We start from the raw sequence: 18,738 nt of genomic DNA, 5'->3' as shown, positions 1-18,738 counted from the left end.
AACACATCAATGGTTAATGCTGACACTTAATCTCAATAAAGAAAGCAACTGAAAAGTTGGGAATTGGATAGACCCACAAATGAAACAATAACCCTAGAATGAAACAGACTGTCTTGAACCACTTTTAGTCTTATTGTGACATTTGTCTGTGTTTTCTAAGTAAACCATTTTATAAATTGCTAGATTCCACAGAGCTTTTCCATCTTCCTCTAAAATTAAATTCACAAAAAAACTGCTTTTGCACTGTGTGGTTGGAAAAGTGTTAAAAATGATTCATAAACAAACTGGGTGAAGTAGTCTTGACAGGCTTCAAAGATATTCTTTGGATATAAACTCTAGGAAATCTCATTTTCTCTTAGTTCAGCAACTTTTTTTTTTTTTTGAAGCAGAGAAATAGAATGAGCGAGAGAGACAGACATACAGACAGAGAAGACAGGGGTTGGGTTGGGTCATGCTGAAGCCAGGAGCTGGAAACTTAATCCAGTTCCCCCAAATAGTGGCAGGGACCCAACTATTTAAGCCATCACCACTGCCTCCCAAGGTCTGCATTAGCAGGAAGCTGGAGTCTGGAGCCAGAGCCATATACTGAATCCAGGCACTCTGATGTAGATTCAGGCATCTTAACATTAGGCAAAATGCCCAAACCAGCAACTTTCATTTTTGGTACAATTTCTCTCCATTAGTTTAGAATTCATCTTATTTTTAATTTATCCAAACTTCTTCGCCTTATAGAAATTTTTAATAACCTTACAAGAAACAAGACTTTGCTAGAAATAGATCAAGACAATTTGATATCCACACTTTGGTATTTTTTTTAGGGAGGAAAAATAAAGAAAAATTGAGATGAGGCAAGAAAAGTCATTCTGGTGAGAGGGCCAGTTGTATCTTTCTATATACTCATTTGCTCTCATTGCTTAGAGAAACTCAGATATTCAAAGTTAAGTGTCAAATTCTCATTAATTTGTTTGCTTTTCCCTGAGGAGTGGGAAAAATTTTTTTCTTAAGAAGCTTTTATTTTATTGTCTACAACATTTTGACTTTCTTGATTTTAAATTAGGTAGCAGGATCAATTAGGTAGCAGGATCTTTAAAGGGAATGCAAATTTGACTCTCTATACTTTCAGTGAGCTGAGTTACATATCAACTACTGCATGGCTTCCAAGCAGGAAACCTGTAAGAATGACAGACCTTAGGTGAAGAATGTCAATACACTGGGATAACTGTGAAAGAGAGTATCTATTATTTGAGTTTTCTTACATATTTTTGTCAAGGTATGTCCTTTTCTTTCTATTCTGTTTTTAAATTTACAAGTTGGCTATTGAGTGAAAATATATAATGGTTTATTTTTCATATTAAGCCTGAATTTTAAAATTTATTTTTCTTCAAAGTGACTTTGGATTATTTCTCCAGTTTTTATCCTCTGTTGCACTGAATTCATATATTTTCAAAAAGTATTTTGTTTCTTCATTAATATCCTACTGCAATGTATAGATACAAAATCAAATCCAATTTATAGAATACGTTTCTTTAAAAGTATTTTCATTAAATGTTGAGATGATTTAAAATATTTATGTACTTTACAAAGACGATGAATAATGATAACAAATGGGTATAAAAAGCACCTATTATCAGCTTCTCTCTGAAAAACCTCTTCCACTACTATTTTATTTAATTTTCATGAAAAAGATGGTGCAGGGGCCAGCGCTGTGGCTCACTTGGTTAATTTTGCCTGCAGCACCAGCATCCCATGTGGGTGCTGGGTTCTAGTCCCGGCTGCTCCTCTTCCAGTCCAGCTCTCTGCTGTGGCCCGGGAGTGCAGTGGAGGATGGCCCAAGTCCTTGGGCCCTGCACCCGCATGGGAGACCAGGAAGAAGCATCTGGCTCCTGGCTCCTGGCTTCGGATGGGCGCAGTGCCAGCCGTGGCGGCCATTTGGGGAGTGAACCAATGGAAGGAAGACCTTTCCCTCTGTCCCTCTCTCTCTCTCACTGTCTATAACTCCACCTGTCAAATAAATATATTAAAAAAAAAAAGAAACAAAGAAAAAGATGGTGCAGGTATTAGCTTGCTGAGTTCACGATGGAAACTGGAGGCACAGAGACCAAAGGAATTGCGGGAGGTTAAAAAGTGATGCAGGCAGGAAAAAGGCTCCTACTTCAGGAGGGAGCTGCAGCACAGCAGTTAAGGGTAGGGACCCTGGAGCCACAGAGCGCCTAACCTTCAAACTGGCTCACTCCTTACTCCGTGATCTTGGGCAAATTCCTTACCTTCCCTCATCTGTGAGACAGAACAGTAGCTGCAGTGATAAACAAAATAGACCTTAGGAACAGGGCTTGCACATGGCACACAGTCACTTTCTTATTTACATGTCCTGGCTTTGTGGTGTTTCCCTCACTGTTTTCAGCATAGCCCACAGCGTAATGTGACAGTCACTTTTCTCTTTCATGTGAAGCTGTGAAACCAGTTCAGATCTCATATTTGATTCTAAAAGTGCAACATTTTGCTAGCATTAATAAAACTAACTTCTGCTTTAGTGGAAGATTACTTAATATAAAAGGCCAATCTCAAACTGTGAAACAAATCACTAATGGAAAGACCAGAGGATGCATGAATGATAATGTATACGTCTGATGTTTTATTATTAATTCACAAGGAGAAGAAAGTGGGTTTTAGTGACCTGCTTTGAAAAATACACAAGGTGACAGAAAATACTGAAAGATGGTGGAAATTCTGTTTCATTAACACTTATTCATAAATTTCTCTAGATGTAACTAATAAAATAAGCATTAGTCAGAAGCAATTAGAAGTGTTGAAAGGGTTTGTCAGAAAATGAAAGGAAATATTACGGTGGCACAAATTTTATTATTTATTTTATTTTATTATTCTTTGAGAATTGATAGAAGAAGCAATCTCCTAACTATGGAAAGACTAATCTTATTTCTCACAGTCCCAGCACCTGTAGGTTAGAAGATACATGAGGTACTTCAAAAGGCTCAGGGAAACTAAATTTAAAGAGGTATATTTTAGTGAAAAAAGGTTTTTGAAATCCATGCATAGGAGAGAGTCTTCAGAAATTCCTGATACAAATAACGCAAGAATTTGAATTTTAAATTTTTTCACTAAAATAAACTCATATTTTAATTCCATTTCCCACTAACATTTTGCAGTCCTCTTGCTATTCTACAACTCAGACAAGTGAGGTCCAGGAGTCATCTGTGCAGAGAGGAATACCAAACTAAATTTCATTTCATTGGAGCCAGTTGATGAGGATTTCAGCTCAAAAGAAATACTGCAGCTGGGGCCCATGCTGTGGAACAGAGGGTAAAATGCCTACATCCCATATGGGAGCTGGTTCGAGACCCAGCTGCCCCACTTCCAGTCCAGCTCCCTGTCAATGTGCCTGGGAAAGCAGCGGAGCACAGCCCAAGTCCTTAGATCCCTGCACCCATGTGGGAGATCTTGAAGAAGCTCTTGGCTCCTGGCATTGGCCTGGCCCTGCCCTGGCCATTGTAGCCACTTGGGGAGTGACATAGTGGATAGACAATCTCTCTGTTTCTACCTCTGCCTCTCCATCTTTGTAACTCTGCCTTTCAAATAAATAAATAAATAAATAAATATAAAAAAAAAAATACTGGGGGCTGGCACTGTGTCACGGCAAGTAAAGCCACTGCACATTCCATTTGTGCACTGGTTTGAGTCCTGGCTGCTCCCCTTCTGATCTAGCTCTCTGCTATGGCCTGGGAAAACAGTGGAGGATGGCCCAAGTCCTTGGGCCCTTGCACCTGTGTGGGAAATCTAGAAGATTCTGGCTCCTGGCTTCAGATTGGCCCAGCTCTGGCCATAGCAGCGATTTAGGGAGTAAACCAGCAAATGGAAGACTTTCTGTCTCTCTGTCTCTCTGTAACTGCCTTTCAAATAACTAAATAAATCTTTTTTTTTTTTAAAAGACTATATAGGGAAAACACAGAAAAATATAATTCCCTCTTAAGACTATAAATCCAAAGGTGAATGATAAGATTTTAATCACTACTGAGTGATTAAGAAAAATATATTCAGTTCACATTTCCTGGTCATTTTCTTCTGCCTCCAGTTCCCAGCATTTGTCAAACAGGTAGTGATAAAATTTCTATTTATTTATTTATTTATTTATTTATTTATTTTTATTTGACAGGCAGAGTTAGATAGTGTGAGAGAGAGAGAGACAGAGAGAAAGATCTTCCTTTTCTATTGGTTCACCTTCCAAATGGCTGCTACGGCTGGCACTGCGCAGATCCGAAGCCAGGAGCCAGGTGCCAGATACTTCCTCCTGGTCTCCCATGCGGGTGCAGGGCCCAAGGACTTGGGCCATCCTCCACTGCACTCCCGGGCCACAGCAGAGAGCTGGCCTGGAAGAGGAGCAACTGGGACTAGAACCTGGCGCCCCAACCGGGACTAGCACCCAGGGTTGGCCGGCGCCGCAGCTCACTAGACTAATCCTCTGCCTTGTGGTGCCGGCACAACGGGTTCTAGTCCCGGTTGCCCCTCTTGCAGGCCAGCTCTCTGCTGTGGCCAGGGAGTGCAGTGGAGGATGGCCCAAGTCCTTGGGCCCTGCACCCCATGTGAGACCAGGAGAAGCACCTGGCTCCTGCCTTTGGATAGGCGCGGTGCGCCGGCCGCGACGGCCACTGGAGGGTGAACCAATGGCAAAGGAAGACCTTTCGCTCTGTCTCTCTCTCTCACTGTCCACTCTGCCTGTCAAAAAAAAAAAAAAAAAAAAAGAATCCGGGGTGCTGGTGCCACAGGCGGAGGATTAGCCTAGTGAGCCGTGGCGCCGGTAAAAAAAATCTCATTTTATAAGATGCATATACATCTACAGACATGTTTATTTTCACAATTTGGCAGGGCTAATTGCAACTGAGAAACTAGCTGACTTGCACACCATGTTTTCTCTGGACTAGGGCATTCGAGCACTTGAAGCAAGGTCCTCCAAGGTCATGTACTACAGTTTAGGTGAGTCAACAGACTGCTCAGAGATGTAGAAATAACCAAGGGGGGCAAGCTCCCCATTGTCATGGAGCGCACCTTCTGGTTTGAGAGCTAAGTGGAGGGCAAAACAACAAACACAGTAATCAAGAAGCAGAAGATGACACAAACTCAGCCGAAGTTAAAACTGGCTGACACCCCGGTGACAGGTGGCCACCAATAAGACCTATGTGTATTCTCTTACAAGGACAACTCAGCTGCTCTGGTAGAAGTGTGATTGGGTCTTTGGGAAGTAAGTCAAATGGCGAGCCGGTGAGTTGAAGAATACGAGGTATTCCAAGGAGTGGGGCTAATGAGGGCCAATGGAATGCGAGCAGCTCATTGCCTCATGGAGTAGACAAGGATTGGGTTTAACTACTGTTGGGCCTTTCTGAGCAAACACAGTTAAGGCACAAAAGTCTGGAGGAGTTGAGAGTATTTACAAAAGCATGATTATAAAGATGGACTATGGAATCTAAGCTGGGGAAGAAGGAAAGTCAAGTCAAATAGATGGTGGTGGATAGAAAGTAGGGTCAGTTGATCAGGGCTCTGAAGGATTTCTGAATGGAGTTGGTGGGCTTAGGAGGTGAGGAGATGATGGCTAAAAAAAAAAAAAACAAAAACAAAAAGAAAGACCAAGGGGAAAAGGAACTGTACATAGCACAGTACTCTGATAAAATTGCTTCCCATGAAGGTATGGATTAACAATTCCGCAACCACTATACATGTCTCCTGGCAATAACAAGTAATGGCATGTAGTAGGACCACATTTCATACTTTTGCAGAGAGAGTTTACAAGTTGGGAGGCTGGAAGACAAGCAAGGAGAGGAAGCTGGATTACAACTGGAGATACTATTACAAATTCATATATCCAACATAGATTCAGATAGTTACACAGATGGCAACTCTCTGTACTATCTTCCTAACTTTTCTGCAAATTTCCAATTATTAGCAAGTTAAAAGCTAAAAAAAAATAACTTGGGGCACAGGGATTTGGTATAGCTGTTAAGTTGCCACTTGTGCATCTCATACCAGAGTGCTCAGTTGAGTCCTGGCTACTCTACTTCTGATCCAGCTTCCTATTAATGCACACCCCTAGAGGCAGCAGGTGATGGCTCAAGTAGCTGGATTCCTACTACCCACATAGGCGGCCTGGATTGAGCTCTGGACTCCTGGCTGTGCCTGATTCAGGCCTGCTTGTTGGGGAGTGAACTAGTGGATGGGAGATCTCTCTCTTCATTTACTTCTCTCTCTGTCTGTGCTTTTCAAATCAAATGAAAATAAATAAATTTGTAACAAAAAAAAGAAGAGGAAGAAGAGGAAAAGGAGGAGGGAGGAGGAGGGAGGAGGGAGGAGGAGGGAGGAGAAGAAGTAGTAGTAGTAGTAGTAGTAGTCATTAGAAAAGGGAGCCCTTTCTCTAAGGTATTTTGCTTCTTCTTGCCAGAAAATTTTAGTGATAAATGTACACATCTGTGATGCCTGTAAGGAGACTGCATTTCTATAAAAGATAGCAATATTGTGTACTACACAATCTATACAACTGTAGGCAAAGACCTTTATTAAGGGCATGGCCTCATCAGAAGTTACAGAAATAGGTCATGATTTTTTTATATTCTCAAAATGGCTATGTAGTACAAAAAAAAAAAAAAAATAGACATAGGGGCCGGTGGCACTGTGGCGCAGTGGGTTAAAGCCCTGGCCTGCGACGCCAACATCCCATTTGGGTGCCAGTTTGAGTATTGGCTGCTAGATTTCCCATCCAGCTCCCTGCTAATGTGCTTGGGAAAGCAGTGGAGGACAGCTCAACTCCTTGGAGTCCTGTACCCTCGAGGGAGACCCAGAAGAAGCTTCTGGTTCCTGGCTCAGTTCTGTCCATTTCAGCCATCTCAGAAGTGAACCAGCAGATGGAAGACTACACTCTCTGTCTCTAACTCTCTCTGCAGCTCTTTCAAATAAATAAAAGAAATCTTTAAAAACACAGATGTATAAATTTATAAAACTTACTATCTCTGACATAAAAACAGATACATGGACCAATGAAACAGAATAAAACATCAAGAACTAATCCCCATATCCATAGCCAAACTATTTTTTGACTACAGGCTCTGAGAACATACACTGGATAAAGGTCAGGCTCTTTAACAAATGGTGCTGGAAAAGTGGGTAAACATTTACAGAAGAATGAAACTGTGTTATACACACACACATACACGCACACAAACACACAAAGAATGAACTGACTCCTACCCCCTACCATACTCAGGTACTTCAAAATTTCATGGAAAATGAAACTGAAAGATGAGTTTTGGTGCAAAAAATTTGGAAATACATACTAAAGGTCCTCAATAAGTTCATGGAAAAATGTGCGTTATAAAAAGATGCATGCACTTTGATTTTTGCAAAACAAAATGTTGTAATGTAATTTTTCCATACAGTTTTTTAAAAAAGGTTTATTAATTTGAAAGGCAGGGTTACAGAGAGGCAGAGGCAGAGAGAGAGAGAGAGAGAGAGAGAGAGAGGTTTTCCATCCACTGGTTGGTTCACTCCTCAGATGGCTGCATTGGTCAGAGCTAAGCTGATCTGAAGCCAAGAGCCAGGAGCTTCTTCCGGGTCTCCTACATGGGTGCAGGGACCCAAGGACATAGGCCATCTTCTGCTGCTTTCACAGGCTATCGCAGAGAGCTGCAACAGAACTGCAGCAGCTGGGACTCAAACCAGTGCCCATATGGGATGCTGGCACAGCAGGTGGCAGTTTTACCAACTATGCCACAGTGCCAGCCCCTTTTATACACTTTTTAAAAGTACTTTCATATATGAAAATCAACTCAAAATAGATCAAGGATGTAAATGTAAGACCCCAAACTATGAAACTACAAAAGAGGGAAACATTTCAACATATTGATATAGACAAATATTTTTTGATTAGACTCTAGAAATAGCAGCAAAAACAAAATTAGATCTATCAAACTGAGAAACTTCTTCACAGCAAAGGAAACAATCAACAAAACCAAGATACAACATACAGAACGGGAGAAAACTTTCGCAAACCACTTAACTGACTAGTGGTTGATATTCGGAGTCTCTAAAGAATACACACTCAACAGTAATAATAACAATATGATTAAAATGTGCTAATGATCTGAAGACACATTTTTAAAATAAGATATTCAAATAACCCATAAGTATATGAAAAAGTGTTTGGGGCTGGTGCTGTGGTGCAGTTGGTTAATCCTCCGCCTGCGGCACCAGCATCCCATATGGGCCCCGTGTTCTAGTCCTGGCCATTCGTCTTTAAGTCCAGCTCTCTGCTGTGGCCTGAGAGGGCAGTGGAGGATGGCCCAAGTGTTTGGGCCCCTGCGCCCGCATGGGAGACCAGAAGGAAGCACCTGCTCCTGGCTTTGGATTCATGCAGCACCAGCCATGGTGGCCATTTGGGGGGTGAACCAACGGAAGGAAGACCTTTCTCTCTGTCTCTCTCTCTCACTGTCTACAACTCTACCTGTCAAATAAATTTAAAAAATCTTTAAAAAAGAAAAAATGTTCAGTTTTACAAATCATCAGGGAATTGCAAATCAAAAACACAAGGAGATATCATTTTATCCCAGTTAGAGTGGCTATTATTAAAAAGTTAAAAAACAACACATGCAGAGTAGGATGCTGAGAAAGGGGAACTCTCTCATACACTGCTGGTGGGAATACAGACCAGTAGTCCTTATGAAAACAGTATGGAGGAGCCTCACAAAACTGCAAATAGAACTGCCATACGATCCAGCAATCCTACTGCTGAGTACGTATCCAAAGGAAACACAATCAGCCTATCAGAGAGATACCTGCATGCTCTACTCAACAACTGGGACATGGAATCAACGGGCTGAGATGAATGGATGTTTTCAAAGTGACATACTGGAACAGACATTCGCTCTAGCTGCTTGTCATGCCCTCATCCCATTTCAGGACCTTGGGTTCTAGTCCTGGCTCCCTTCCCAATTCCAGCTTCCTGCTAACACACAGCCTGGGAGGCAGCAGGTGGTAGTTGGGTCTCTGCCAACCAGAAGGGAGACCTGGAATGAATTCCTGGCTCCTGGCTTTAGCTTGGCCCAGCCCTGGCAACTGTGGTGGGCATTTAGGGAGTAAAATGGTGGATGTCAGCTCTGTCCCTTAAATAAATAAAATAATTACTTAAAGTGGCATCTATCTATCTATCTATCTATCTATCTATCTATCTAATAGAATATTACTCAGCCATGGAAAAGGGTGGCATGAAGTGAAATAATACAGGCACAGAAACAAAATACTGCATGCTCGCACTCATTTGTGGCAACTCACATAGGAGCAGAAAGTAAAATATAGGTCACTAGAGACTAGGAAGGGGAGGTAAAAGAGACGATAGTGACAGAGAGGATGATGGGTACCAAAACACAGCCAGAAGGTGGCAAATAGTTCTATCGTTATACACAGCACAATGGAGCAATTACAGTTTGCAACAATTAATTATACATTTCAAAATAAATAGTGGAGAAGAGTTTGAAGGTTCCCAACACACAGAAATGATAATATATGAGGAGATGTAAATGCTAATTACCTTAATTTTACCAAGGCACACTGTGTACAAACATATATCATACCCCATAAAAATACAAATATTATATGTCCATTAAAAATAAATCGAGGAAGTCAAGATTCGGTTCAAGTGTTTCTATATCTAGCTAACTAAAGCAAATTAATAATTTGGGGGACTAGCATTGTGGCGTAAAGCTGCCTCCTGTGACTCCAGAATCCCATATGGACACTGGTTTATGTCCCAACTGCTCCACATACAATCCAGTATAGCCTGGGAAAACAGTAGAAGATAGCCCAAGTGTTTGGTCCCCTGCAACCCATGTGGGAGATTTGGAAGAAGCTTCTGGCTCCTGGCTCTGACTGGCCTAGCCCTGGCCAATGCTAGGTAGTGAACCAGCAGGTGGAAGATCTCTCTCTTTCCCTCTCTCTCTTGTAGCTCTTTTAGGTAAATAAATAAATCTTTAAAAATACATTAATTTAAAAGCTAAAAGATGAGAGTATCATTATTGATGAAATGTATTTTTCCAGTTTCATATTTTCATCTAATTGTCTCTTCCCTCTGAAGATCCTTCCTCCCAAGTGTCCTGACATTACATAGAACTCACAATGTGATCTACCAAGAAGCAATCAGATAGAATGGAGATCTTACCTGTCCAACGATGAGAGGGGCCACGACAGTCATGAAAAGCTGAGAGAAAATGGATGTGAAAGGCACAGAAGAGGATGAACCAAGCTGCAAAACAAGGAAAGAGGAGGGGGAATTACTCTGTATCAGTATCAAATACTGCTGTCCATTCAGTAATTCAATAGATGAATTCTCACATGCACCAGAGATTTGGTACCTGGTAAGTATTTGAAATTATAATTTTTACTGGGAGAGTAAGATTGAGAAAAGATGATAACCATTCATTTGCAATCAACTTAAATTACTTACTATTACACATACTTCTGAATAATAAAGTCATTCTGTGTACAAACTGCCTACAGTCATATGGCATAGTATTTTACCTGCAATCACAGTTTATGTGATTTTTATTGCACCTGCCGGTAGATTCATGAAATAAACAAGTACATCTCATTCTTGTCAAGAGATTGTTACTTATGAAAATAAATTAGTTTATAACTTTCATACTCCTTTAACACAAATCTAAGATAGTTTAAAACTTATATAAGGGATAGCAAATTGGAACTCCTGAACCTAACTTTTTTTTCTTCTAAAAATGTCAATACACATCTCCTAAATTTGTATACCTTAACACTGTTCATATTTCTCATTTGTTTCTTTCCCCACTTTTTGATCCTTTATTTGCAAATACATAATTGCACTCTTGGCTTCATAAACATTCTATTCCCTGCAGCATAAGGGTGTTTACCTGTGCACACACATACTTTCATTAGCCTCACCCACCACACATCACAGTCTTTCTATTAACTTCCAAAAGTTTTTCAAAACCTCCTTCTGCCTGTGATTCCTCTCTGGATAAACAATATTCTGCTCCACAGATATTTATCTCTTTCTTGAATTCCCTTTTCAACAATGTTCTCCTCAACCGGCAGTCACCTCTCCTTGGCCCTTGGGACGTACCTTTTTACCCTTTCCTTGCAGACTGAACCTCAATTTTCATAGTTACCCACATTTAGATAAATTTTGAAGTAACTTTTGGAAATAATTCTGTGGCAGGACATTGAATTGGCAATGACTGAAGGCACATAGCAGCAAATGAATACCCATCAAATATTTAGATAAATGAAGCCAACAGCTCAGAATGAAATGATGTGTGATCAGTGTCTTCACTACTTTCTGATTTTTTTTGCATGACTGGTTACAAAATCCTCCAACCTGGTGTGTTTCATAAAATTCTGCTTCCCATCCTCATCACTTGTCTACATGCACTCAAAATGCCCAAGAATGTGTGTCTTGCCCATCTGTGGCCCTGCATACATTTAACGCTGATTTCAGCACTGACCAGTGGCTGAAAATGAGCCCTTCTCCTCCACAACCAAGTAAACAAAAGCCAGGAAAGAGAGTCCGGTGGATAAAATGAAACTGCCAAAGAACAGCCAGGATTCCTAGAATGTTAAATGTTACATGGCAGTCAGGTGTTGATTTTTATATAAAACCAAAGCCTTAATCATAACATCCTATTTTATAGCAACAATGTTTTTGAAGCACACAGTGCTTAACAAATATGTTCCCTCCACAAATATTAAGCCTGAGAATGTTCTGGGGGCAAGAATTAAAATAAAGAAAAAAATGCATTTTATAGAAAATTCAAGGCATGGGATGAATAGAAAAATAAACTTTAAAGAACAAAGTTTTCAGGTTCAAAAACACCCAGTTCAATGCTCTATTCAGAATGTTTATAATGTATGGAGAGAGGCAGCTAGATTCCAAGTTATAACCTCCATGTATAAGGTTGCAGTTTCTGCCTGGAATCTCATGTGAGATCTCACATCTCCCTAGCTCTTCTCTAAACCTCAACTTTATTAATGTGCTATAAAATTTTTTTAATGAATAACCATATCAAACTATATACCCTCTGTAAGCCCAGAGAAATAAAGCAAGCCCAATTTCAAATTTGGTTTCTAAAATATTATACATTTTCATTTATCCATCTATCACATAATAGACCACTGGCATGTGTCATAGTTAGAAAACTCATGTTCTTAGAAGACAGTGCAATAAGATTGGGTTGAGGAGTAGGTTGTCCATGGTCCCCAAGGTCCCTTTGTCCTCGAGAACACCTATGACCTCCGATTCACTTGTTTGGGAACTCAGGTGAGTAGCCCTCCTCTGCAGCTCTGTGGGATCAGGACCAGAGCAAGCTGACCAGGGCTGTGGTTAATTGGGTACTGGAAGCCAGAGGAGGCATGGCCGGGATGCTGTGGAAGAAATCCCTCAGGACAGCTTCCTTAGAAGTGGCTCTGAAGGGACGACAACCCGCAGCACTGGCGTCTAATTTGGCATAAGTCCTTTCTTTTGAATCAGCCACCAGACCTGTCGCTGTGGTCAGTGTGAAGATGCAGGGGTGCCCTGGGGGAGGTGTTTGATGCTATGAAGTATGCCCTGGCAGCCAGAAGAAAGGAGAGTGAGCATCTGGCACAGGGCAGCAAATGAGAACACGACCAGAGAAGTACAAGACCCCATCATTTTGTATGCAGGGTTGATTTTAACTAAAGCAGAAGGAAATATGCGGCCTGGGATATTTGGTTCTTCATATTTTAATGAGGAATCTGTCGAGGTTTCTGTTACAAAGACCAATGTGTTTAGACGAAGCATCAATAATTTGCAGGTAAAGTTTGTAGATTCAGAATCAGCTTGTGTCAAGCAAGTGTTGTGGGCCTCACAGAGTCACCCTGGCAGATTTACTGGAGACATGTCTCCTGCGAACCCACGCTTTAAGATACAGCACATTATATAACCCAGGCATTGGCCAAGTTCTTGCAGGAATATGGCACTTTAAACTCTCATAATGAGGTTTGTGTGTCTGAATCTCTTAGACTTTGGCAGAAACACTTCAGGAAAACTGGATACACAAGAATTTAAGGCCTCTGTGTTGAATCATCCAAATAGTTGCTGAGTGCTTCCTGTGAGCCAGGGCCATGTTCTGGGCACTGCGGATACAACAGTGAACAAAACCCCAAAGTCCTTCTCTCCAGCAGCCTTCTAAAGTTGAGGTTGCCTGCCCATCACCGCGTGCACCCTTCTACTCTCTGGAATGTCACCTCCCCCATGTAGAATCAGAAAAGTTCTAGCCTTTTCCCCAGACTCGGTTCAAGAATCACTTCTTTCAGGAATTCTCTCAAAGCCCTCCTCCAAAAATGCTGAACTGGTCACTCCCTCTTTTGTGAGGCACTGTTCTCTGTGTCTCCATCCTACTTTAGCAACTCTTGGATGTTCGCATTCACAGATCTGTCTCTTGTCACAGTCTGTATGCTTGCATCTAAGGCAGCGGCTCTCAAACTCTGGCACAACAGAAACATCTGGAGGGCTTGTTAAACAGGTTGCTTGCGGCCCTCCCTGCCCCCACTCCCACCCTCACCCCTACCCCCACCCCAGGTTCCTGAATCAGATCGACTGGGGAGGGGAAGGTGGAATGGCAAGAAGTTACTCTTCTAACATGGTCCCAGGTGATGTTCCACTGCTGAGCTGGGGTGCACACTCTGAGAACCACTAATCTAGTACAGAGAAGGTGCTGACGAAATGAGTGTCAATTAGTGAATGAGGGGGCTGGTGTTGTGGCACAGTGGGGTAAGCCTGTGCTTGTGATGACGGCATCTCAAATTGGAGCCCCAGTTTGAGTCCCAGCTGCTCCATTTCTAATCCTGCTGCCTACTGATACACCTGGGAAGACAGCAGATGATGGCTCAAGTACTTGGGCCCCTGTGACCCATGCGGGAGACCCAGATGGAGTTCCTGGTTCCTGGCTTTGGCCCAGCCCTAGCCAATGTAGCCATTTAGGGAGTGAACCAATGGATGGGATATCTCTCTCCCTCTCCATCTCTGTCCCTCTGCCTTTCAAATAAATAAATCTTTTTTTTTCCCCCAAAATTAGTGAATGACTACAACACATTAGAAAAAGAGGTTTGCCAATACTTTCTTTCCATTCTTCCAACTTCATTCAGGTACTTGATTGATAGACCCAAGAAATGGCCATGTTCCTGGCCTCCCACCCAGCTGTCTCCTAAAATTACAAGAGCCACGTTCAGTGTGCACTTCTGTGTGCCAGACACTGCTCACCGTGCTCACTGTGTGCTGAGCAACTTAGTCCTCACGGCAACCCTTCAAGGTGTCCTATTACACCACCATTTCCAATGGCACAAAGCAGTAAAACAACTCAAACAAGGTCAGCATAGCTAATAAGCGATAGGGCCAGGATGTAAACCCGGAAGTACAGCCCCAAAGCCCTCCTGCTTGACCATTATGCTCTACTGAGCAGTAATTATGGAAGGTAGAGAGCGGTGAAAATGGGGAAGGAGTAGAAAGGAAGTCAAAGCTGAACGTCCTGTTTCTGCCCTTGTGAGGTGGGAGACAGAGACAGGACTCTACATCTGTGTGTGTACGTGTGTGTGTGTGCACATGAACATGCACGGGGACTGGAGTGCTGGCCAAGCAAGAAGAGACAGGAAAAGTAAGAGAAGAAAAGTGGGGTGAGGACTTGATGAAGAATAGTTAATGAAACAGCCTTTTCAACTGGGGTTGCCGATGTGAACCACAGGGCACAGAAAATTATCTGAGCAACTCTCCCAAGGACGAGATATCTAGCACCAGGGTTGATTCAATATACATTATGTATGCCTTGGGGTATTGAGGTTTAATTCTCTACCCTACCAGGGACAGGCTGAGTAGAAGCAGGATTGACGTCTATCAATCCATTCAATTTACAAACCACTTAATTTCTTCTTCTTCTTCTTCTTCTTTTTTTTTTTTTTTTGAAAGGCAGAGTGGACAGTGAGAAAGGTCTTCCTTTGCCGTTGGTTCACCCTCCAATGGCCGCCGCAGCCGGCGTGCTGCGGCCGGCGCACCGCGCTGATCTGAAGGCAGGAACCAGGTGCTTCTCCAGGTCTCCCATGGAGTGCAGGGCCCAAGCACTTGGGCCATCCTCCACTGTACTCCCTGGCCACAGCAGAGAGCTGGCCTGGAAGAGGGGCAACCGGGACAGAATCCAGCTCCCTGACCGGGACTAGAACCCGAAGTGCCGGCGCCGCAAGGCGGAGGATTAGCCTAGTGAACCATGGCGCCGGCCTAAACCACTTAATTTCAAAAGAAGCTGGGGGTCTCATCAGTAAAATTATGGGACATACAAACCAGATTCAGAAAGACAGGTAAGTAACAATTCCTGATGAAGAGATGTTGACTGTCTGTGGAATCACAGTTATCAACCTGCAGTTAGAAAACAGATGGTGTGTTTTAAATCACTCCTGTAAGTGAGCTGGCCTGTGAAGTGTCATCAATGCACCAGGTCTTCCCTGGCTCTGCTGTGTAATCAGCCTTTTATCTCCTATCAGGGAAATCCATTAGCCACAGGCGTCCCCACTATTTGTCTCTTCTCAGCTATTAAAACATTATTGTATTAAATAATTCACCCTTGATGATTGGTCTTTGCTTTCATTAGCACCACAGTCAGGGAAAAATAAGAACAGATACTTCCAGGTTACACAGTAGAATAAAAGATGCTAAATCTCTTTTGCTAGAAAATCAGGCACAAGCAGCTTCACACACTGCACAGAGTTAGTTCCCTTCCTGCCCAATCTCTACTCTCCCCACACCCCCATGGAGCCCAGCCCTGGGAGAAGGGAGACAGGCGAAGGGCCTTGCTTATTACCGGATCTAAGCTCTGGCTACCTACACACAGATACATCATGAATAACCTTTGTCCCATCTGTCACAAAGACCAGCATTTACACAGGAGGAAGGAGAGTCTCCAGGTCCCTGCGCCTTTCCAGAACTGCATCTTTCACCAGCAACGTGGTTCATTCATTCTTTCATTCCCTGCTGCCCCTTCTCTTAAAATGGATACATGGAAACTGATTTGAATACTTACACGGAATTGATGAGTTAAATATATACCAGGTAACAGACTTAATGTGAAAATGCCTATGTTTTTTGAAATCAAAATTAGGAATATGGTTGTTAAACAGCCATAATGATTCAGTTGCATTCATCAAACTAAACTGGGTCATTGCACAGAGAGTGTGTTTGGTAGAGTTTTTTTTTTTTTTTTTTTTTTTTTTAAATATCTAAATGCAAGGTTTTTTACTTTGCTGGGAAATAAAGAACAAAATAAGCCTTGAAAGACTTTTCCAAAGTTAAAAAGGTATGTAAAACATGGCTTCACTTTTATTTAAATGCTTATTTTTCTTTATTTTATGTATTTAATTAATTTATTGAAGTATAATTGACAAAAATTGCATATATTCAATGTGTGATACTTTGAAGCACATATACATTGTGAAATGATTGTCACAATCAAGCTATTTAACATAGCCATCCTCTCACATGGCTACCTTTTCATGTATGTGGTGAGAACACAAGATCTACTCATTTGGCCAAGTTTAAGTATGCAATACATTATTAACTGCAGTCAGTGTGCTGCACAATAGGTCCCCAGAACTTATCCACCCAATAACTGCTCATTTGTACTCTTGACCAAACTCCCCCAGTTTCCCTGACCCCTGGACCCCTGGTAGCGACCATTCTACTCTGTGTTTCTATGAGTTTGACTTTTTAAGATTCTGCATATAAGTGAGGTCATGCAGCATTTGTCTTTCTGTGTATGGCTTATTTCACTTAGCATAATGTCTTCCAGATTCCTCCACATTATCTGCTAATTTAACATGTAACATAAAAAGATGACCTTCCAGTAACTTTGATGGTTAACCTTAATGTGTGCAATCATAGGTTCTGGCTACTCAAAGTACCCAGAGTGCTTAGTGAAATGTGCCAAAATGAACAGGAAAGCAATGAGGCAATGAGATGCTGGAGGCAGAGTCATTGAGAGGCATCCAGGAACAAACTTTGTTCCCTATTCTCTGACCAGAGGTTTTGGTCTTGTCAAGCCTGAGTTTGATTCAGGAACCAATGAATCTGCCATGGCTAAATACTCCCTTAAGTAGTGCAAACATTTAAGTTTCTCCAGAAGAGTGCACTAAGCTTGGGTACCAAAGGCAAGAGGGAGCAAGGAAGTAGTGTCTTTGTGACTCTGCCTGGCCCCTACCTGCTCAGGGAGCACTCAGGCAGCTGGTGCTGGAGAGGGAACTAAGCAGCAGGAGAGAGGTCCATCTAAGAGACTGCTGCCCTGAGCTAATTTGGTTAAATCTTTTACAATTTATTTTTCTGTATTTGAGAGAGAGAGAGAGAGAAAGAGAGAGAGAGAAAGACAGATTGACAGATGGAAAGAGATCTCCCATCCACTGGTTCACTCCTCAAATGCATACAATGGCCTGGGCTGGGCTAGGCCGAAGTCAGGAGCAGGCAACTCCATCTAGGTCTCCCACATGGCTCACAGGGACCTGGCTACTTGAGCTGTCACCTGATGTCTCCCAGGGTGCACAACTACAGGAACCTGGAATTGGAAGCAGAACTGAGACTCGAACTCAGGGACTCCAATATGGAATGCAGGCATTCTAAGGGGTGTCTCAACCATTGTGTCAAACACTTGCCCCTCTGCCGGAGCTCATTTTTGTGTCTGCGGCTCACTTACATCCCAGGCCAGCAGTGCAGTTGAGCTCTCTGTGTAAGTGGGCCTTAGTAGGGGTAGGAGTTCATCCGTCACTGCTAGTGCATTGAAACTGCGTACCTGGTACTCCCATTGCAAACCACTAAAGTCTGGGAAGAACCCTGTCCTGAAAAATCATGAAAGAGTGCCCAGATCATTTTGCTTCCCAAAATGCTCTCTGAGAACAGTGTCTGTGTGATCTATGCATGCAGTGAGACAAGATGCTGTCTGCTTGCAGAGGTGAAACTATCTTCCTGTGCTTTAGGAACAAACACTTCTGGACACCAGGTGGAGACACTGGCGCAATGTGAAGCACCTGCAGACATCACAGGACTCGTTTCTCTTCCGGTGCTTCTGTTTCCTAACATTTTATATACCTCACACATGTGTTACCATCAATTATGCTATCATTATTGGGACCATATGATAAGAAATAATCAGAGGACTGTACACGACACTAATGGCTATGTATACTACTTTGTTTACGATGATGGGATCAAAAGTTGGAAAGGTCTTATCAAAGCAGCAAATAACAAAAGAAACTAATGATGGTTACAAGCTCAAAAGCTGCTCCCATCTCTCTCCCTGATCTGGACCTCACTCTTCTATGAACTCCTATTAAACCCAGTCTGAATCACATCGTTTCACAGTTCACTTCTTTTTTTGTTTTGTTTTGTTTTTTGACAGGCAGAGTGGACAGTGAGAGAGAGACAGAGAGAAAGGTCTTCCTTTGCCGTTGGTTCACCCTCCAATGGCCACCGCGGCCAGCGCACTGTGGCTGGCACACTGCGCTGATCCAATGGCAGGAGCCAGGTGCTTCTCCTGGTCTCCCATGGGGTGCAGGGCCCAAGCACCTGGGTCATCCTCCACTGCACTCCTGGCCACAGCAGAGAGCTGGCCTGGAAGAGGGGCAACCGGGACAGAATCCGGCGCCCCGACCGGGACTAGAACCCGGTGTGCC

General features: G+C 42.5%; 1 protein-coding gene across 3 annotated transcripts in view; it reads right to left on the bottom strand.

Annotated features, from left to right (window-relative positions):
- The window catches only part of SLC10A7 (solute carrier family 10 member 7), a 290,033-nt gene that overhangs the window by 44,174 nt on the left and 227,121 nt on the right, over positions 1-18,738 (bottom strand). For all 3 annotated transcript variants that reach the window (XR_011378229.2, XR_011378233.2, XM_002716919.6), the window contains one exon: positions 10,208-10,291. Coding sequence is in view for 1 of the 3 variants with exons in the window: in XM_002716919.6 (XP_002716965.1) it covers positions 10,208-10,291 (84 nt within the window). In the remaining 2 variants the exon portion in view is untranslated. The remainder of the gene's footprint in view (positions 1-10,207; positions 10,292-18,738) is intronic.

The sequence above is a fragment of the Oryctolagus cuniculus genome, chromosome 8, assembly GCF_051225735.1.
Source record: "Oryctolagus cuniculus isolate XC-2025 breed Fujian yellow rabbit chromosome 8, ASM5122573v1, whole genome shotgun sequence".
NCBI lineage: Eukaryota > Metazoa > Chordata > Mammalia > Lagomorpha > Leporidae > Oryctolagus > Oryctolagus cuniculus.
This window is presented reverse-complemented; position numbering and strand designations above follow the sequence as displayed.